The sequence below is a fragment of the Trichoderma atroviride genome, chromosome 5, assembly GCF_020647795.1.
Source record: "Trichoderma atroviride chromosome 5, complete sequence".
In the NCBI taxonomy this organism is placed as follows: domain Eukaryota; kingdom Fungi; phylum Ascomycota; class Sordariomycetes; order Hypocreales; family Hypocreaceae; genus Trichoderma; species Trichoderma atroviride.
Window position 1 is genome coordinate 954,214 of NC_089404.1, and position 18,576 is coordinate 972,789.

An 18,576-nucleotide genomic window follows, 5' to 3' on the forward strand; every position below is an offset into this window, starting at 1 on the left:
ATGATGAATGAATGAAAGAGGAGAAGACAAGAAAACTGACGTTTGTACAGCCCGCAGTGAAGTCGCTGACGCATGATTATTGGGAATTGCATAAGCTTGGTAAAACTTCTCGGAGATAAGAATTGAATATCCGTGGCAGCAAAGTCGTCAGCTCAGCCTATTCCAGGCATCACCTCGGTATACATGCGTGATGTTGATAGAAAATTTTATTTGTATATATATAATTTGATAGGTATATAAGAGTAGAATCTTGCAATGCATCAATCACTTCCATCGTTATCAATTGATCCCTTGGCGACAAACATCAGCTTTTAGGTTGGCATACTCAAACGATACTTCATCATGTATACATCACGTTTATGCCCCTTCATCTGGGCATATCTTGTGAGTACAGTTTTGGGCTCATGCCCTTCTTTCCAGGGTTCCTTCAATGCATCCGTTTTGGATCTCTATCCTGAGAGCGCAGATTGGGATCCAGTACACTGCAAAATATACTTTGGGTACGCTATGCTTTTGTCCCTTTTATTTTGTCTCTACATTTGGTTCTGACGAATGAAAGCCTCTACTACAATTCTTCGGTTGCTGTTTATGATCCATATCGTGATGAATATGAGTCAATCGTCTTCCCTGGAATCACTGGCAATGACGACTACACCATTACTGGTATTGACTACGACGGAATGGGATCAATGTACTTTGCAGCAACTTCATATACAGCCTTTGAGGCAACGACCTCTGGAAATCCGGCGCTGGCAAATTTCACCGGCCCCAATAGTATTATTCGATATGATACTGGGACCCGTACAATTCTGTGGATAACAGATCTGGTGCCGCTACAGAAGCAAGTATTCCAGCAAACGGGAAAACTGATTACAGGATTCCAAGATATGGCAGAAGATGACCAAGGGAACACCTACGTGATAGGATCGTTTGGCTCTATTATTATCAAAATCAACAGCACTGGTACGCCAAAAATCTGGTACCAACCAAGAAACATCAACGACACACTTGTTTCAGGCGGCATTGTTCGATCAGGGGACAGGATTGTCATCAACGATCGAGTTGCTCCAGGGTTATTGACCTTTAATATTAACGAACCTAAGGGGCTTCCGGTCTTTGTGCACCCGGAGGGATTCCCGACTAATTATACCGGTGGAGGGGACGGACTGCTTTTGCCAGCAAGATACGGCGGTAAAGTTATCCTCTGGTCTGACGACTTTTATGGGACTCGCGTTGTTGGAAGTAGAAATAACTGGAAGACGGCTGAGTACCTCGGCTTAGTCCTTATGGATGACAATCTCAGCAAACAAGGTGGATACACAACTGGCAGCTTCGAGGTTGGTCAAACGATCTATTCTTTGACTGAATTCTTTCAGCCCACGAGATCTGTCAAGCCAAAGCAAGAGTTTTTGATGGTGGATATGACGGAGCAGATTGATGAACTTGTGAAGGGCTGGAAGGGCGAGATTTTGTAATTGATCAAAGTCCCGAACGCTTGTGTAAGCTTTTCACTTCTGGAGATTTTTAGTCTAGAACTACAATACTGATTGATATACATATTGATGTATACATGCATTGTCTACTTGTTCTGAAATGTATAAAAAATGGTGTTATTCATCTGCTCTAAATTAAAGGGCACATATCGCTGCTTAGTTATTATAGAACCAGAAGCCTACTTTTTAACACACAAGCTGCTTACTGCCGTGCAAAATTCTCCAGATGCTTCATCACAACGTCTCCTGCTTTGGATATAACCCAGTGGCCGGATTCAACAGCATGCTATGTATAACCCTTTGTGGTCCAAGGCTCAGTCTCAAACTTCAGCTGGTCAAAGCTTTGTTTGTGATTTCTGCACTGCTTTCACTCTTATATCTCATTTGTTGTGTTAAATTATAATATCCTGCAACTAAGGTTGGTTTATAGCAAGTAGCCAATGGAGACTTCCTAAATAATGTAGCGGCCTTCGATTCTAATGTAATCACACAAAATTGTTTTGAGACAGAAGTCGTTACAGACGACTGATTGCGGTTGACTATAACTGCTTCTGTCTCAAAACACAGTGCGCAAGAATTTGCTACCAGCCTTCGGGTTCTTCATGGCGTAAATGTAGATGAACTATTATTTCAATTGGCACTGCTATGTACTCCTCTCTTTAGAAGTGCATTATACTTTAACATTAGCGAGGTTGTCAATTGCACATGTACGCAGAATTAGGCATCATTCAGCTCGAAAATTTTCAGATCACGACGTAATACAATTGAGATTTGATAGTAGTAATTTAGGCTCAAGTTATCCGAATTACCGTTTCGCTTATGCGGCCTTATTACGCACATCAATCATGTTGACCGCTGCATCAACAATAGACTCCTCAAACGAGCGATACTTTAAGCCAAGAATCTTCTTTGACTTTGAGTTATCCACCTCGTATATATCTGGCGCTGGGTAATTTTGCCCCGGTTTCCCAACCGGCACCAACTTCTTGTCGGCCTCGGCAATAAGGGGAGACGCACGCAAAACGTCGGCCGTTTTCTGGTAGCTGTAGCGTCCACTAACAATAAAGAAACGCTCATTTCCAGCTTCGGGAACTTCCAGCGCGCGAACATGAGCAGTGGCAAGATCTCGCACGTCAACGAACCCCCAAAAGCCTGTATCAGGCACATCCTCGAGCTCGCCAGACAGGAAACGATGAATATCCCAAGCGCTGGTATTCATTGCTGACAAGGATACGACGTGAGCGGCGGGACCAAAGACCATGGGTGGATTTAAGACGGTCAGATCAAAGTGAGGCTTTTGTTCGTTCATGAACTTCCAAGCAGCCTTCTCAGCCAACGCCTTGGAAGCGCAGTAACACACCACCCCGTCAGCAGTCTTGGCGTAATCGTAGGTCGTTTCGTTCCAATCAGCTTCGTTGTACGTGTGGCCTGGCCAAAAGCCCTTGGAGAAGTCGACCATGGCGGCAAAAGACGAAGTGATGACAACGCGCTTGGCCTGGGGGGCATGTGCAGCAACGGATGCCAACAAGTTCTTGGTTCCCTCAATAGCCGGAATCAACATCTCTGCCTCATTGTCTTTGATGGTGAGAGTAAATGGACTGGCAATATGCAGAGCCTGATCCAACGTCGTCAGTATTTGCCATGTCTAGTACGTGCATAGAAACACCTACTCCATGAATATCTTTGACAGCCTCGTCAAAGGCATTTTTAACGCTCATATCAGGAACAACCACCACAGAAAACTTATCCGAGTAGGCAGAGTAAGTTTTCCGAACTGCCTCGGCTGACTTCTCGGATCGGACAGTTCCTCGGACCTGATAACCGCCATCTAGCAGCGCAATGACAGCATGTGCGGCAACGAAGCCACTCGCACCGGTGACTAAGATAAGTTTTCCTGTTGAGCTCATGTTTATCTTAGCTAGTGATGTGATTTCAGGATGATGGATGCGACTTTAGGGGTGGTTGAAAATTTTCTGGTTGTAGTTGCGGCTGCGGATGTGATGTGAAAGGTGGTGATGTCGACCTTTTATGTTCTTCAATTCGTCTCTGAACGTTGAATGACAAATCGAAATTTATCTCCGAACGGACTTGTCGTGACTTGATGTCGAAAAGAGTAGTTGATTCGTGAACCATCTCTGGAGTTTTGACGTCTGGTGCTATCTCCGACGGCAGACCGGGGCTCAGAATGGATAGTGCGGGCATGCGGCCGCATCCGCCATTGAGGTCCAACAACTCATGCCTAGTATCTTCAGGGCAGTATATATCCGTCAACGTTGCTTCTCTATTAATATTAAATATTCATCTGGAACAAATTAGCACATGAGACCACGACTCTGATTTCAGGAGATGCTCACTCGCAATGTTCCACCTTGTTTGCATAGAGCGCAGATAAGATTCCAAAGTCTCTAGATATCCAGTCATTTCTTCACTTCCACTTTCCTTGAAATACCACAGAGAAGTGACTGCTGCTTGATATAGGCAATCGCATATGAGAGGGCTCAAATTTTCGGTGTTAATTGGTTCTGTGAGTTGCAGCATGTCGCCAAAGCGGGTTATTTCGGCTGGGAATTTGCGAAATTCACCAAGCGCCAAAGCCTGCATCTCGGTTTCTTCCACACAATTCACGTGTTGATTAGTTTCGGTGCATGAGTACATGTTTAACAAGGCGACCTTTGCGCTAAATGCAATAGCATAGGCAAGGCTGAAGGCGACGCTATTTAAACGGAATTCCGTGTCCAAAAGGTGTAGTAGACTATTCAGCGTTTTGAGTAACTGCGCGGCTGTTGTGTATCGAAGAGGCCCAACCAGCCTAGAATCGTCTCGATGATCGATAATACGCCCAAGCAGGTGAGCTACTTGGCAAACCCGTGAAAATGGGTCGCCTGACAATGTGGTTACACCTTGAACAAAAAGAGGCTGACTGGGAGCTGGTTCGCCCTGACCCCAGCTCTTTGTATCGCAAGGAAGCATCTCGTCGTCGGCAAACTCTCCCGAGGAAAGGGGCCGGCCTTCGAAGCCAATGTTGATATACCTGTCCCAGATTTTTAAGCATTGATGTCGTAGCATGGAGACGAATTTCTTCGTCAGGTTCAAGCCAGAAACACGTTACCTGTCGAGAATAAGTACCGCAAACCAAGTCCGCCTGATTTCTTCCGTCTCCCCCCAGGATGTGGGCTGTTTAAATGATTTGGATGTGGAACTATTACCATGCAACCCCATCATTTGGCCTAATCTTGCACAACGTCCAATCGACATGTAAGCAGCGGGATAAATGCCATGGCCGATTTCGTAGAGAGTGATTAAAATGGCCGCCTGTAGCACACCCAGGGTCAGAAACCCACAGTCTTCCAATACCGTCATGTATCCTTTGACAATTCGGTACAACCGATTTCCGAACGGGCTGCCAGTAGCACTCGTAATCATCTTCATAGCTGCCAAAAGTGTGGCCATTCCAGGGTCTGGGTGCATGTCAACGGAGGCGGTGAGTTGACTGATCTTTCTTTTCCAAACAAATGGTAGCCATGAGTGGACTGTGTCAAAGTAGCTGTCAGCGATTTCACGCGTTGCTGCTGGAGATGCTATCTGAGAAAGCAGCTCCTGCGGGATGGTGATGAAAGGGAATGTGCGGACATCCCATGGTCTGCAGTCCACAGCGGTATCGAGGAAATAGGAAATAGGGAGCAGAGCTGAAGGTACCGGTTCGGAAGACGAAAGTGCTCGATCCTCCTGCGTAAAGGCGAGAATATCCGAAGGTTGCATGGCAGGCCTCGACGTGTCTGGAGAAACAGGAGTGCTGGGAGAGCCGCTTGTGTGGGAAGATGCGCCTCTCCTCAGCGTCGTCTCAAGATGGGCCACTCGGGTCCGCAGGCGGACCAGCTCTTCGTTTCTATCGACGGTGTATTCACATTCTCGCTTTGCCCGGCGGCAGGTTCCGCAGCGCGGTACTTGCTTGTCACATCTCCGCTTTTGCTTGCGGCAATACAGGCAGGTCTGGAGAGGCCGTGGAGAACTAGCCATGAAGTATAAGTGCGGGATGTTGATATAGTATTGTGACAAAAAGGGACTTGGCGGTGTTTAGCATTTTCTATTTGATTCATGTATCCTCTAAATTGGTGGCTATACTTGCGGTGATGCGGCCGCACTGCCGTAGCTCCATGGTGGAGCAAACGTTATTAGCCGTGAGTGATTACTTGTTGAAAATTCCAAGAAATTCCACACATTAACCAGACCAAGTTGATCTAACTACATGTACAGTCCTGTAGCTCCTTTCGGCACAAATTGTGGCCCCCAGATTTGATCTCCAATGTCCCGCCATTACTTTTCGCATTTTCGGCTCCCTTTCAGCAACACATTCCACTTGGCTGTACATTTTGGAGCCCATATGTGTAACATATTACCACGCTCTTCACGCTTAGTCAGGAAACTCTTGCATTGGCGTGGTTTCTTTATTCTCAAGTTGTGCGCTGCAGCGTCAATGTCTAAATCTAGCAAAGGCGAAGATTGGAAATAAAAGCTTCTTATATAAATAAGAGGGTTCAAGAAGTTAATTTGAAAGTAATTTATCTAGTTGCTATGTCTCAGTAGCATCAATTCCTTCCGAAGAGATTATGCCCTCAAAATTCGGACAACAGGAGCCCTCTATGTCACCAACAACCCAAGCTCAGCTGGTTGTTCTAAAAGTATGACTGGTCCAGCTTTAACGCTCGCCAAAGTTGGAGCACCAACTATATCGGCGATTACCGCAAGAATGATGCCTCGTGCTTCAAACTGAGATGGAATCTCAACTTTAATATCTTCGCGAGGCCAATGTGTTGTGTCAACTGGCACACTAATGTTGGAGGGGCCGTGGAAAAAGGTTGCATAGTATTGCACACCCTTATGGAAGCTAGGTTGGTTGGTCGGGTCGGTAAAGTTCAGCACGATATTGCTACCCGGACTCATCGACTTTGTCGAACTAGCTGGAGCAAAAGGAGGCAAGTTCTGTCTCGGTGACGGATAAACCGGGTTCTCTGATGGGCAGCTCTTGGGAACAATAAACGCGTTGGTCACGTCGAGAATCTGGTTGGCGTAAGGGGAAACGGTGTCTGAAGGGCCTCCAAAAGGGTTTGTTTTCCAGATATCGAGAAGAGCCCATGTCTCGTGCCGCGTTTCCGTAGCAGCAATGGCCGTCATGGCCCCCTGGGATGCAGGCAGCTTGGCCATTTGCACAAGTCCCGTTAGGAATGTCATGCTCGAAATCTCAATCAGCGTTGCGAGCGCTAGAAAGGACGTCGGATTGTCGAACGGAAACGCATACTTGCAAGCTCCAGGCTTGACAGAAGTAGGCGTAATTTCATTTTGGAATATGCGCAGATGGCCAGCTTCATTGTCGCGAATCTCTTGGATGCGATCATACGTCGTGTTGGGATAGCCTGCCTCGACAAAGGCCGTCTCGTTAAACATCTCTACCGCCTGCTGGTAGAACGAGAAGATAACCCATTCAGCAGAGAGTAAGTTTTGCCAAACGAGATCGTCGGTTCCAGGAGAACCTTTGGCAGTGGGTGCGATGGGATCCGTGATATTGCCCGGGAACGGAGGAGCCTTGCCCCTATACGAGCTGTATAGCGAGCTTTGCCCAGGTATTGGGCCATAATTTGGATCTGCCAGTTTCTGAGCACTGGACTTGTCATGAGAAGATACAGCTGCTGTATAAGCTGTTGAGTGCAGAAACGCACTTATAAAGAGTGCACTGAGCAAAATCATAGTTTCCACAAATAACGATGTAGGCAAAGAGCAGTTTTTAATAGAGGGACGGAAAATGTGTAATAGAATAGCCAGATGTTTGAAGTTGAATGTGATCGAGATACAACACATTGACGCCTTTATATATCTGGATTTCAGTTGCTTTATTGACAACCCTGGCAACACTATAATTTAGCTTGCTCTCTTGCGATGATTTAATTCGTTAGTAGCTAAGCCTCAGTCTGACGCATTGGCCATCTGGTCGCAAAATCTGCTCTTTTGGGGTTTTACGGGCTGTGCTGTTGGAGGCGAAGGATTGTTGCTCCACACGTTCTCTCAGACTATGCCAATGCCAAGGATAGCAAAGTTCAATAATTGGCAAATATTGGGAGTACAGTTGAAAAGAATGAATGACCCATTTCTGTAATAACTCAAAGAAATAAAAGGGAAATGATTTACTACAAATTCTCTAGCTTTGATTGCGTTTTTTAAAAGAATACTTAACGCAAGCAAAATAGAGTACTTGGATGAAAGGAAACAAGCTTACACAAATATATTGCCCTTTTATGCAGAATAATTATGATAGAATTATAGAAATATGAAAGTGAAGAGATTGATAAAAATTAACAACAGTTGAACAAGCAAAGTAACTATCTATAATCTTATTATTACTGAAAACAACCCCATTATGTCAATTTGCATTGACCTCCACACGCTGATCAAAAGCGGTGTCAATATAAATCCATAGTAGTTTCTCAGCCATCTTCTCATCAGCCCCTTTTTCATCTTTTCCATGCTTTTCTGAAGATGATTTCTGGCTTTGCTTAGCTTCTTTCTCCAAAAGCCTTTCCCTCTTGCTTTCCAAGTTGAGTAATGCATCTTGTCTTTTATCTTCCACCCGGTCAGACGAATGCCGTTTGTCCATCTTTCTAGAGGCTTTTTTGTTGACCTTTTCTATGTCATGCTCAAGTTTCCTCATTTTGCGGTCCAGACTCCTGCTGCGGACAGGCGGCTTAGAGACGGTGCCGCCTGAAACTTCGTCTTCCAAAGACGACTCCCGCGGTTCGTGATTTTTTTGCAGTTTCTTCATTTGCTTCTCTGTATCCTTGTACATCTTTTTGTCGATTTTCTCTATGTCTCGAACAACTTGCTTCGCACTCATCTGGTCAATTATACCGATGTCTTCATTTTTAGATGGAAGACGAGTGACTTCGGTCTCGCTCACATAACCTTTCAGTCCTTGCAACAGACGGTTATGAAAACTGGGTTGGCTCTCCAAGGGGATATCAAGTGCCAAGGGTAGCGTAATAGCCTTTTGGGCTGGAAACTTGATAGAAGGGATTAACGCAGCCGTGGTGATCAAACAGACTCTCAATCCCTTTGGTCCAAAAGTCCGCTGGTTTGCCTCTTGTAAAAAGGCGTCAGTGCGACTTTTACTAACAATTGCAGTTCCACCCATGGCAGTTAGTTTAAGAAGATTAGAGGTCAGCTGAGCCCAGTGATGTGGCACCATTCCAATGATGCCTCCGGCAAGATCTAGAATCTTGAATGGTGGGGAAGCAGCCGACACAATATTGAGCGTGTCTATGAATTCAATAAACTCTGGTTCTGATATTCCGTATTCTTGCAATACTGGCGCATTGAGTCTCATGAAAGGCATGCCTCTTCCTTTAGTCATTTGGGGTATTGCAATGGGTAAGACTTTCTGATGACTTGTCGCGGGGAGGGCAGGATTTGCTTGCTGCCAGTGAAGTGGTTGATTGCGAGTAGGCGCATCATCGGGATGAAAGTAGAAATCTGGCTGAAGGTATGTTTCATGACTTGGTTGAAGTCGTTGGAATTGAAGAGAAGCATCGGCAGACTGATATCGAAACGAATTTGGAGGTGTATGAGCGATTGCCATGGCTGCTTCCTGATATGGTGCGGCATGATAGCGTGAGTTTATAGATGGCGGAGCTGAGTACCGTTGATGAAAATCGGAGTGATGGACATCAAGTTGAGAATGGGGATTATAATTGTCGTCGTATCCGTCATATGGACGATATATCGGCGGCGGCTGATTTGAAACATCTCCGTATCCATGTGAATGGTCGGGTTGATAAGCACTTTGCTGATGCTTCGAACCACCCATCTTTAGAGTGGTAACAATATTTTAAAAGAGACTTTAGTTTACAGGAATAAGTTGAACAAACTCAAGGGGCATTGCTGGTTCTCTGATACAGCGCAATGGTATTTAAGTTGTAAGCATGCATCGAAGTCTACGGCATTTGCACATCAAATTTATTGAGCATGATCCGATTAAATAAGATCCATCTAACTGAAAAGGGGGCATTCTGCGACTGCAATCTTTGGCCCTGGGTCTATCTGTGATATATGATAGACATGTATGGAATGCGCCTAGTTGGCCATCGAGACAAGGCACACTCCGCTAGTTGACAACTTGAATCATGATCAGCCACTTGAGTCAACGTCAGCATCAGGCACTAGTCCCAATCAGGCTCATTGCGCGACGGGCGAAATCCTTCGAGTCGCTTTTACTGGCTCTGACGTGCACTAGATATAAACGCCCAGTAACGGTGGGTATTTCCGAATTTCTTGCAAGACAGAACAGCATCTCATTCAGGGGCTGGAGCAGCTTTTTTATATCACTCTAAGCCGAAAACTGTCCTCTGCATCACTTACTGAGTAAATATCCTCTCCTTTGTCGTAGGCAAGCTGCTACATAATGGTCGGCATCGGTGGGAGGAGCCGCGGCTGTAAAACGTGCCGCCGTGCTCGAGTGAAATGCGGTAAGCGGCGATGAATCCAGACCAGGGGCTTGTTATCAATCCGTATTGCTTCCTTGCTAATTGAAGCAGATCAAAATCAACCCATTTGTTTCCGCTGTGCACGTCTTAAACTTCAGTGCCAAGGGTTCAACCCCTTCCCCGTCTTTATTGATGGTCTTTCCCTTAACGAGATCAAGGCGGACAACGCTACAGAAGGGGATGGGAAGAAGGAAACATCTCTGGTGCCGGCGCCTAGTCTCGATGAAGACAATATCTTTACAACTCACCTCATTATGACCCTCTTTATACCCTTTCAAGGGAGCAATACGGTCCCTAACCCCAGCTTATCTCTCTGGCTAATGAGCTCTATTCTGCCAAGTGACCATCCCCAGGCCCCACAACTTGCAGTTCGAGCTTGTGCTGCCGCATATTTTGGAAAGATACATCGTCAATTTTCTGCAGCTGAAAGAGGTACAGTCTTGTACACGAAAGCGCTGCGTCAGCTTCAGAAGGAACTCTTTGATTCAGAACAGGTTTTAAAAACAGATACCCTTTCGGCTACCTTGTTACTGGCCCTGTTCGAGATGATCACTTCCAAAGACATGAATGGATGGCTAAGTCATTTACTTGGAGTGGGACACCTTGTAAGCTGTTGCTTCTTCGTCAAACATGCCTTACAAACATGGGACTAATTCTTTTTTACTAAAGATCAAATTTCGAGGACCTCAGGCTCATCGAGATGGCTCAGGCAAGGAGCTTTTCCTGACAACACGTCCGTCCATTGTAGGTAGAAAGTACACTTTATGAAGTGCTCATTTTAGCTGACACATGTGAGATTCTTGCCTATCTAATTCGGAGGCAACGCTGTTTCTTGGAAGAAGATGCATGGAAAACAGTGCCGTGGGCTGATCAACCAGACTCCAAGACATCCATGGATTGCCTAAACGACATATTTTGCCACTTACCTGGAGTTATGGAAGACCTGAAAATACCTCTAAAACGCACAGATGCCGTCGACGAACCTAAAATATCCGACATCATACTTTGCTTTCAAATTAAGGCGCTTTTCGAAAAGCTCTACAATTGGCGCGTGAAATGGGAGCAAGATTTCTCACACACATATTTCAACGTTGGATTGAATAGTCTCAAGGACTTGAACGTTTTCGAACTTGACTCCTATCCTTTTCCTACCGCAATCTTCTTCACTGAGCACATTCGAGTCGCCGAAATTTGCATATACAACGCAATGCTACTGCTTCTACATCAAGCTTGCCGGCAACTTCCAGCTTCAATAAGGCCAACGGTGACATCCTATGAGAATACATATTCCTGGCCACGACCGTCAGTTCTTTTGGCACCTGGAGACGGGTCAGTGGAGGATATTATTGGGGAATTTTGCAAGCTGGTATATTTTCAGCTTCTGAGTTACCCAGGGAACACCGGTGCTATTCAAATTATGTTTCCCTTGCAAGTCTCGTATCGCAACGTAAACCCCGAGTCCATGGAAGCTCGATGGTTGTATAAAATTATATCTCACATTGCAGACTGTTGTGGATTTGATGCTGTAAGATTCAACGAAGGACTTGAATATAGCTGAGAGATTATGGCTATCTAGGGATATTCAGTACGCTAAACGATGATCAACTGCTACAAATAGTTTGCGAGCTTATTCATTATGAAAACAAAACAGAGGAGCTCTTTGCTGGAACTGTAGCAAGAGGCCGCCACTTTTGGATTCATCTGTGAGTAGTTTCCTCGCATGGTTATACTCCTTTTGATTAGTGTATTCGTCCCAAAAGGTCCGATTTTAAGCTAAAGGGGGCTTTGTTTTGAGCTTCTTTCCAGAAGAAGAGTATTCAGCGATGTAGCCTGGCATTAATAAAACAGTAAGACTCCACTAGAATGTTTGTTCCTTTTCGTATCGAGTCTTAGCTACATTGGGTAGATCAAGTGATATTGATGTTCGATCGATTCTACTTTACAATAATATATATATATATATACAATCAAGCACATTCTCCTGATCATTCAGACACGCACCGTACATCTCTATTTAACTGTCAGTAACAATTTGAAAAATCACGTCATTTTCGCCAACATGACCCTCGACAGTCATGGCAAACTTGCAGTTGTTGAAGTTATTATTTACGTTCCGATCGGCCTCTTCTGTGTATATAACAATATCCGACATGGTTTCAGAAGAGACGTTGGCTGGATCTATCTGACAATCTTTAGCATCAGTATGTCCTACTTTGCAGACTTTTGGCCTCGCGTCCCGCTAATTATGAGACTCCGTACAGTCAAGATCGCTGGTTCAGTCATGACAATCCAGATCGAAAACGGGACGAATACAAGCATGGCTACAACAGCTACCATTCTGAATACAGTCGCATTATCCCCTCTACTAAATGCTTCGCTGTGCTTTTTGAATGTTGGGTATGTTCATTTCAGCAGCAGAACCGAGTCTATGGAAACTAACTAGAAGGCAGGCTGGATAAGGCCCATTCTTTTGCACGTCATGTTACTAAGGCTTTAAAACTCGTCCATATACTCATCATCGCCGGTCTCATTCTCAGTATTACCGGCGGCATTAGCCGGACAAAAACTGCACAAGACAGTTTAGATGCCGGCGCACGAGAGCTTCAATTAGCATCAATTGTTTTTGCTGTTGTGTGGGTTCTCGTGGCTATTGCGTGTCTGATGTACATAAAGAACCTTCATTATGTGCAAAGTGCTGCAAAGAAGGTAATTTTGAATCCCCAAATCGTATTGTTACATGGAGACTAACTCGCGGGTGGTGCTAGCTTGTTCTATCAGTAGCGATGGCTTTGCCATTTTTACTGGTACGAATTGTCTACTCGGCGTTGAATGCGATTAATCTGGATACAAGCTCCTCCCACGGACACACTATGAAATTTAACCCTGTCCTCGGTAGCTGGCGTTTATACCTTGTGCTTGGGTTGGCTACCGAATTCGCGGTGGTGGCGCTGTATACAGTGACTGGAATTGTCAACTCCTTTGCTAAATCTCGAGATAATGTATCTGGCTACCAAGGAATCGAAGCTGCTTTATAAGATTAGGGTATGCATACATTGTCTAGGTTACTCTTTATGTCTTCCATCTATTATAGGTTGAAATTTATTTTTACTTGATAAGCTTCTCCATATGCTTCCTCGTTGTGACATGGAGGACCCCATCAACATCTCCTAGAGTAAAGCTCCAACCTTTTAGTCCTTAACAAGCAAAGCCTTTGTCGGTATAGTTCGGGATCTAGGCGGTCTGACTCGAATCCGTACTATTTGTCTCCAGATTAATGTCGAGTTGGCCGAGGTGGGGCTGACGTACCAGTTTCCTATTTTGGGAGTCATTTTGGGTGGGGCACAAAAAAAGGTGGAAGATCATACGACATGAGGCCGATACTTACTCTTACTCGCTCATTGAAGCCAAGCCATCCGAATTGGTATCCCGGAAGACTCCAACATCCGCTACCAGAACTTCCAATGTCAGGTGAAGATGGCCATTTGAAGAATACCACTTGATCATAGGTAGTATTGCTATTATTTTTGAGGCCGCACTATTGTTTTCTATTTAAACCGAGCGTCCCATTGTACAATCATGTCATGCAGGATCCAGCCTTTTTACGTATTTTAAATTCTAAAGTTGCGATGTTCTAAATATCATACATATACCAGCCTCATTAATTACTATGCTCGCTCGATTTAACAACACTAGCGAGACGAGATGTGTTGTACACTGGAAAACGAAAAGGCAAAACGTCTCGACATAGCTCATGACCAAGCATATAAAAGCCCGCCAGAGATGAGACAAAACCGAACGCGCCCCCTACTTTCATGAGCTTCGTACTGGTTAAAATGTTACCATCTGCTCGAACAAAGTGGCCTATACAGTTGAAGATATACGATAGCTCCAAGGCGCCATATACAACAATATTAGGCGCGCCACTATGTCCATTTAGCAGTATTCTGTCCGTGTTTCTTGGGTGTCCTTACGTTGGCAAAGAAGCAATGAAGAAAAACAGATTCAGTATGCTCCAGACTGCGTGGGAAGCACATTGTCAACTAATGCGCTTCTAGGGCAAGAAGTATCACTTACCGAGTAGGTAAATCCCAAATGCATTGTGATAGTCGGCTGTCTGCCCTTGGTAAGACTCGAGAACGCCTGATGAAGGCAGTAGTAACACCCCATAGCCGCCATAGTACAGCGCTTCAGAAGATGTTAGACCAGGCAAACCACACAGACTTTGAGAGAAATGACTTACCAAAAGCTCCTAGAACTGTGTAATCGAATGTATTGCCCCTGACCATTTCCCATTGCGCGGAGACCAAGAGCCCAACTCCAGCGAGAAAACAGAGGTTTGCTACAAAGACGGATTGGTTTGATATGCTGCGAAAGCCCATCCCAGACAATGACAAAGTCATCAACGTCGCTGCAAACCCGCCATATCCCAATGCACTCTAGAAATACATACATTAGTATTCCAGCACAAACTTGCATAATGGATTGTAATCAATTGAGGGTCAGTAGCTTATACCGGATTGGCTAGGCTCCTCCGCCTAGCGATAGACGACTCAGGCGCCTTGATTTCATTCTCTGCAACTAAATTCATTGTGAAGGCTGCTGCTCAAACATGCCATCAAAACAAATGCAGTGCAAGTTTCCGTAATTTGGGAACACCGATTATTTGATATAAGCGAATCTGACAACGAACTAGCCGTACCTGAGACGACTCAAAGGAAAAAGTCGGGAGTGAAAACGTGCTCACTAATGGAGGCATAGCTTACCCGGAATGCAGGTGGGACTGAGGTGATCTATGACTTTGTGGGTTTCTTATTATGAGTCGGGCGTAGAGATCGTGCTGGTTTGCGTCGGCAATTGAGCACAATTGAGCACAAACCAATTTTTACATAATGCTTTTCGCGTTGCCACCTATTTTTGCCTTGATGCGAAAAACAACATTTCTCATGCATCGGATGTCGGTAACTCCGGGTCATCTGTATTTCCCTCATCTCCATCATTTTCTTTGTTTGTTTAAAGGTGCTCCATTAATCATAATTATGAGCTATGGATACTTGTTGCTATAAAGTTTGCCGTAGACGAGTAGAATTTGGCATGGCTCTGCCACATGACATACAAAATTTGCACCCATGCTGAACCAGAATGTACCGGAAACCCAGATCGTTACGATGGTCAACGGATGCTACATTCGGAGCCGGGGAGATGGGAAAGCCAATCGCAGATACATCCTCTTTATTCAAAAGAAAATGGCCATTGTCGGACCAACCTTACCTACAAAAGATGTTTCACTCGCATAAAGAGCTACGTGTCCAGGATATATACTACCCACCGGCATAGGAGACAGGGGTGAGATATCCCAAGCTACAATTGAACCTCTTTCTTTTATGGATTGTAGACATGCTTCATTACACTATCTCTATTTCTGATATACGTGCAGCATAAATACCTAGTTTAAAGTACCAGATGTCTCGATCTCCTTGATTTTGATGAGAATGGGATGAGTGTCTGGAAGAATTAGCAAATTAATCAATAAGTTTGCAGTCCCCAGCAAGCCAAAAGAAAGTTTCAAAGAGAAAGTCGGTTCCTATGCTATCCAATGTATACGGGACTCCGCCTAGAGCCAAGCTTACCTGTACGTTTTCCAGTATAGCCTGTTGTGCTACATTCATACCACTAATGGCTTCCCGACGGGACCGATAACATAGGAGTAGCATATATGAGTCCCGAAATATTTTCAAATATGCCTATTATCTTTGGTCCTCCTTTTAAACCTTTATTCTTCTATATTGTTCAATCTTCCATATTGTTCACTCTTCTATAATCACTCTTCTATATTCTTCACTCTTCCATATTCTTCTATATTCCATAGTCTTCCACATTCCCCCATTGCGCAATCGATTGCTATCATGAAGCACGTCTGGATGAGCCCAAAGCTTCAATGCCCTCTTCCATTCTTCCACAGGGCACTCCTGGATGCTGCTGACGTGGACTATCGCCTCTGCAATACTGGTTGCCACTGTCCGGAAGCCTCCTCATAATGGCTTGGGCGCAGCTAAATAGGTGTCAAGACGCACTCAACCTGTTGCTGTCGTTCAACCGTCTACGCTCGAGTTGTCTGTGGGCGTAGTCGCGCCGTCAGAGTCATCGACAGAGAGCTCCCTGATAGCGTGGAGCAAGTGGTCGAGCCGGCGATCTTCAGTGTCATTAGGCTTCAATGCCACGCTCACTGGCCAGGACGATTGAGCGTAGCGCGATATGAAAGCCATCTTTGTCTCGTTCGCGTCGCTGATATGGAAAAGGCGGACTAGCTGGGCGGCCACGGCGGCCGGAAGGCTCCGCTGCAGGAGGCGGAAGACAATGTCGGACAGGTGGGTGTTGGTGCTCTGGTCGTGAAGGACGCCCGCGCATAGGAGAACTGTTGACTCGTAACCTTCGCGAATGGTGGAGGCTGACTCGTCTAACAGGGACATGGCATGAAGCGCGCCGAAGCCGACGTACGAGCACATGGCAACGTGAAACAGGTTGTGTGCGTCGCCGCCGTGGCAGGAGTAGTAGAGCCGGATGAGTGTTTGAAGATTTGCCAGCGCATGTGTGACTATCTCACCGACGCTCTCTTCCATTAGCGGAGAGTCTGCGGCTTCACCTTCCTCTACAACGTTGACTTGTTCAAATAGCCGAGCCGTGATGAACCAATAATGCAAACTATGTGGGATAAGCTTATGTTTTCCCCCTTTCCAAAAAAGATTTTCAACGAGCCTAGGTATGGGGGACTTACTGGATATCGAAATGTATTGGAAGGATCAGGTTCTGTGGGCTGAGATAATTTGGTAATTGCTCGTACCACTTCCGGAGCCTCGAACGGTACTCTGCTGCCTGGGCTACCGTAGGTAGTTTCTTCTTCCCTTCTGATGCTGAGGATGAAGGAAATGCGCTACATATGATGTCGCTCGCGATGGTGCGAAACTCGGTTGTGGTCTTGAAGATCTGGCCAAAGTGGAGAGGCACCGGCATGGAGGTTGTGGGATACTTGACCCAGACCTCTCCATATGCCTCTGGATTTTCAGGGAGTGCCAACGTAGGGGGTGCTGTAACGAGCGGTGGCCTATCAAAATGGAAGCACACAATACTATTTGAGCAACGTCAGCCTGACAGCCCACGACGTGTCTGGCTTGCCGTGGAACACTTACCCTTGGCGTGTAAACACGATCCATGCTGTCATTGCCTGCACGACCCTCCACTTTCGACTCTTGGGACGGAGATAGGTGGTGAAGAGGCCCATTTCCTCGGACGCGGCTACCGCTTGGACGCAGTAAGACCAACCTATCTTGTCCAGCCCGTTTTTGTTGTACTGGCTTTGGAGGACCATGGCAGTCTGTATTCTAGTAATCGACTTTTCGTCGGTCTCCAGCTCCCAGAGGCGCCGCGTCTCAGCCATGAAGCGGTAAGTTAAAGACGTGGGATTCCAGAACTCGGACCGGTCCGGGAGTTTGCTGTAGCCATGCTAACGGTTGGTGGTTACTTGGGTTAGCAGGGGCCGAACGAAAATAAAAGCAAGGTTAGAGAGGTTCACACAGCTGGCCGCGAGTACGGCGTTTACGAGAAGTGGCGAGCAGAAACGGCGTCGGCCGGAGATCATGTCTTGGAGAAAGGAGTCTTTGTGGAAGAGAGGAAAGAAGAGATATTCGTTTGTGAAGTAGGACTTGAGAAGAGCTCGCATCAGCTCGTCATCAGACGAGACCAGCGTCCAGGTCGACGGCTTGGCCGCATCGATGTCGGCATCAACCATCTGCGCAGCGTGGAAGGGCGCATCGTACAGGGCGCGATAGTTGCGGACGCTGGGCGGGAGGTCAGGCGGCGACGACCAGTGCCATTTGGGATCGAAGCTCTTGCGGTAGACGAGCGACATCGTGTACGGGTTGCCGGCGGACCTGAGGAAGTCGGGGATGTTGAGCACGCGGCCCAGGCCGTACTGATGGCGCCTCTCGGGGCTGACAGCCAGTTGGAGGAGCAGGCTGCCCGAGCGGACTTGGCTCACCACGGCCTCGACACTGGCGCCGGCGCGGACGCGGCGCAGGATCTCGGCCACCTCAGGCTCTGGGCGGTAGCGAAGCAGTTGGTGGAACTCCTCGTGCACGCTGCGCGCCTCTTCCTGCGCGTCCAGCTTGCGCTTCAGCGCCTGGCCGCGTGTCTCGGTTGGATCCGCATCGTAGACACACTCAGTCCCGCGGAGCTCGCAGGCCTTGCAGGTTGGCCGCTGGGCATTGCACTACAAACACAAGCAGCTCGCTCAGCGATGGTGACCCTTTGTCGGGTGCAGGATTGGCTGACCTTTGACTTTTTCTTGCGGCATGCCTCACAGGCGACCCTAGTCTCTGTCCTGCGCTGTTTCTTCGGTGACGCAGCTGCATCCGAGGCGGAACTGGAGCCCTGTGGTGCTGGAAGCAACGGACGAAGAGGACGCGGCATCTCTTGGATCTGAATCTCGCGTTACAAGTAATGAGGAGGGATGCCTACGCCTGGCTGTGTTGATATCTCCCTTGACATGGTGAAAGTTGGGG

At 46.5% G+C, this 18,576-nt stretch overlaps 9 protein-coding genes across 11 annotated transcripts; 3 read left to right on the plus strand and 6 right to left on the minus strand.

Annotated features, from left to right (window-relative positions):
* Positions 1 to 342: 342 nt before the first annotated feature.
* On the plus strand, positions 343 to 1,475 carry TrAtP1_009514 (uncharacterized protein; the record flags this gene model as incomplete). The annotated part of the gene is made up of 2 exons (XM_014091379.2): positions 343 to 500; positions 560 to 1,475. The coding sequence occupies 2 exons, from the start codon at positions 343 to 345 to the stop codon at positions 1,473 to 1,475; spliced, it is 1,074 nt and encodes a 357-aa protein (XP_013946854.2).
* Positions 1,476 to 2,310: 835 nt separating this feature from the next.
* Positions 2,311 to 3,400, minus strand: TrAtP1_009515 (uncharacterized protein; the record flags this gene model as incomplete). The annotated part of the gene is made up of 2 exons (XM_014091378.2): positions 2,311 to 3,108; positions 3,164 to 3,400. The coding sequence occupies 2 exons, from the start codon at positions 3,398 to 3,400 to the stop codon at positions 2,311 to 2,313; spliced, it is 1,035 nt and encodes a 344-aa protein (XP_013946853.2).
* A 360-nt stretch (positions 3,401 to 3,760) lies between these two features.
* Positions 3,761 to 5,510, minus strand: TrAtP1_009516 (uncharacterized protein; the record flags this gene model as incomplete). Its single annotated transcript, XM_066114319.1, has 3 exons — positions 3,761 to 3,795; positions 3,848 to 4,524; positions 4,603 to 5,510. 3 exons carry the CDS (start codon positions 5,508 to 5,510, stop codon positions 3,761 to 3,763), a joined length of 1,620 nt encoding a protein of 539 aa, XP_065970413.1.
* Positions 5,511 to 6,061: 551 nt separating this feature from the next.
* TrAtP1_009517 (uncharacterized protein) lies at positions 6,062 to 7,294 on the minus strand. The gene has a single exon (XM_066114320.1). The coding sequence runs from the start codon at positions 7,233 to 7,235 to the stop codon at positions 6,132 to 6,134; it is 1,104 nt and encodes a 367-aa protein (XP_065970414.1). The 5' UTR covers positions 7,236 to 7,294; the 3' UTR covers positions 6,062 to 6,131.
* Positions 7,295 to 7,905: 611 nt separating this feature from the next.
* Positions 7,906 to 9,117, minus strand: TrAtP1_009518 (uncharacterized protein; the record flags this gene model as incomplete). The annotated part of the gene is made up of 1 exon (XM_014091063.2): positions 7,906 to 9,117. The coding sequence occupies one exon, from the start codon at positions 9,115 to 9,117 to the stop codon at positions 7,906 to 7,908; it is 1,212 nt and encodes a 403-aa protein (XP_013946538.2).
* Positions 9,118 to 9,800: 683 nt separating this feature from the next.
* TrAtP1_009519 (uncharacterized protein) lies at positions 9,801 to 11,932 on the plus strand. 3 transcript variants are annotated; one of them, XM_066114323.1, is made up of 5 exons: positions 9,801 to 10,003; positions 10,073 to 10,626; positions 10,691 to 10,765; positions 10,818 to 11,546; positions 11,640 to 11,932. In XM_066114323.1, the coding sequence occupies exons 1-5, from the start codon at positions 9,940 to 9,942 to the stop codon at positions 11,694 to 11,696; spliced, it is 1,479 nt and encodes a 492-aa protein (XP_065970415.1). In that variant the 5' UTR covers positions 9,801 to 9,939; the 3' UTR covers positions 11,697 to 11,932. The 3 variants fall into 3 exon arrangements, with proteins under 3 accessions (XP_065970415.1, XP_065970416.1, XP_065970417.1); XM_066114322.1 differs by having other exon boundaries at positions 10,818 to 11,932; XM_066114321.1 differs by having other exon boundaries at positions 9,801 to 10,626; positions 10,818 to 11,932.
* Positions 11,933 to 12,080: 148 nt separating this feature from the next.
* On the plus strand, positions 12,081 to 13,056 carry TrAtP1_009520 (uncharacterized protein; the record flags this gene model as incomplete). The annotated part of the gene is made up of 4 exons (XM_014091374.2): positions 12,081 to 12,222; positions 12,283 to 12,418; positions 12,472 to 12,727; positions 12,787 to 13,056. 4 exons carry the CDS (start codon positions 12,081 to 12,083, stop codon positions 13,054 to 13,056), a joined length of 804 nt encoding a protein of 267 aa, XP_013946849.2.
* A 538-nt stretch (positions 13,057 to 13,594) lies between these two features.
* TrAtP1_009521 (uncharacterized protein) lies at positions 13,595 to 14,987 on the minus strand. Its single transcript, XM_014091373.2, has 5 exons — positions 14,535 to 14,987; positions 14,262 to 14,457; positions 14,096 to 14,206; positions 13,993 to 14,038; positions 13,595 to 13,944 (listed from the first exon to the last, which is right to left on the minus strand). The coding sequence occupies exons 1-5, from the start codon at positions 14,607 to 14,609 to the stop codon at positions 13,680 to 13,682; spliced, it is 693 nt and encodes a 230-aa protein (XP_013946848.2). The 5' UTR covers positions 14,610 to 14,987; the 3' UTR covers positions 13,595 to 13,679.
* A 725-nt stretch (positions 14,988 to 15,712) lies between these two features.
* On the minus strand, positions 15,713 to 18,517 carry TrAtP1_009522 (uncharacterized protein). The gene is made up of 5 exons (XM_014091068.2): positions 18,347 to 18,517; positions 17,589 to 18,284; positions 17,206 to 17,519; positions 16,794 to 17,144; positions 15,713 to 16,720 (listed from the first exon to the last, which is right to left on the minus strand). The coding sequence occupies exons 1-5, from the start codon at positions 18,482 to 18,484 to the stop codon at positions 16,111 to 16,113; spliced, it is 2,109 nt and encodes a 702-aa protein (XP_013946543.2). The 5' UTR covers positions 18,485 to 18,517; the 3' UTR covers positions 15,713 to 16,110.
* Positions 18,518 to 18,576: the final 59 nt, after the last annotated feature.

What these genes read in the sequence shown, in the direction of transcription:
- TrAtP1_009517 (XM_066114320.1), bottom strand. Translation starts at nt 7,235, where the DNA reads ATGATTTTGCTCAGTGCACTCTTTATAAGTGCGTTTCTGCACTCAACA.
- TrAtP1_009519 (XM_066114323.1), top strand. Translation starts at nt 9,940, where the DNA reads ATGGTCGGCATCGGTGGGAGGAGCCGCGGCTGTAAAACGTGCCGCCGT. An exon ending in CCGTGCTCGAGTGAAATGCG is followed by an intron (nt 10,004 to 10,072) that starts GTAAGCGGCGAT and finishes TAATTGAAGCAG; the next exon opens with ATCAAAATCAACCCATTTGT. An exon ending in TACTTGGAGTGGGACACCTT is followed by an intron (nt 10,627 to 10,690) that starts GTAAGCTGTTGC and finishes TTTTTACTAAAG; the next exon opens with ATCAAATTTCGAGGACCTCA.
- TrAtP1_009521 (XM_014091373.2), bottom strand. Translation starts at nt 14,609, where the DNA reads ATGAATTTAGTTGCAGAGAATGAAATCAAGGCGCCTGAGTCGTCTATC. An exon ending in GGAGGAGCCTAGCCAATCCG is followed by an intron (nt 14,458 to 14,534) that starts GTATAAGCTACT and finishes ATGTATTTCTAG; the next exon opens with AGTGCATTGGGATATGGCGG. An exon ending in CACAGTTCTAGGAGCTTTTG is followed by an intron (nt 14,207 to 14,261) that starts GTAAGTCATTTC and finishes CATCTTCTGAAG; the next exon opens with CGCTGTACTATGGCGGCTAT.
- TrAtP1_009522 (XM_014091068.2), bottom strand. Translation starts at nt 18,484, where the DNA reads ATGCCGCGTCCTCTTCGTCCGTTGCTTCCAGCACCACAGGGCTCCAGT. An exon ending in GCCGCAAGAAAAAGTCAAAG is followed by an intron (nt 18,285 to 18,346) that starts GTCAGCCAATCC and finishes TTGTGTTTGTAG; the next exon opens with TGCAATGCCCAGCGGCCAAC. An exon ending in CCAATACATTTCGATATCCA is followed by an intron (nt 16,721 to 16,793) that starts GTAAGTCCCCCA and finishes TATCCCACATAG; the next exon opens with TTTGCATTATTGGTTCATCA.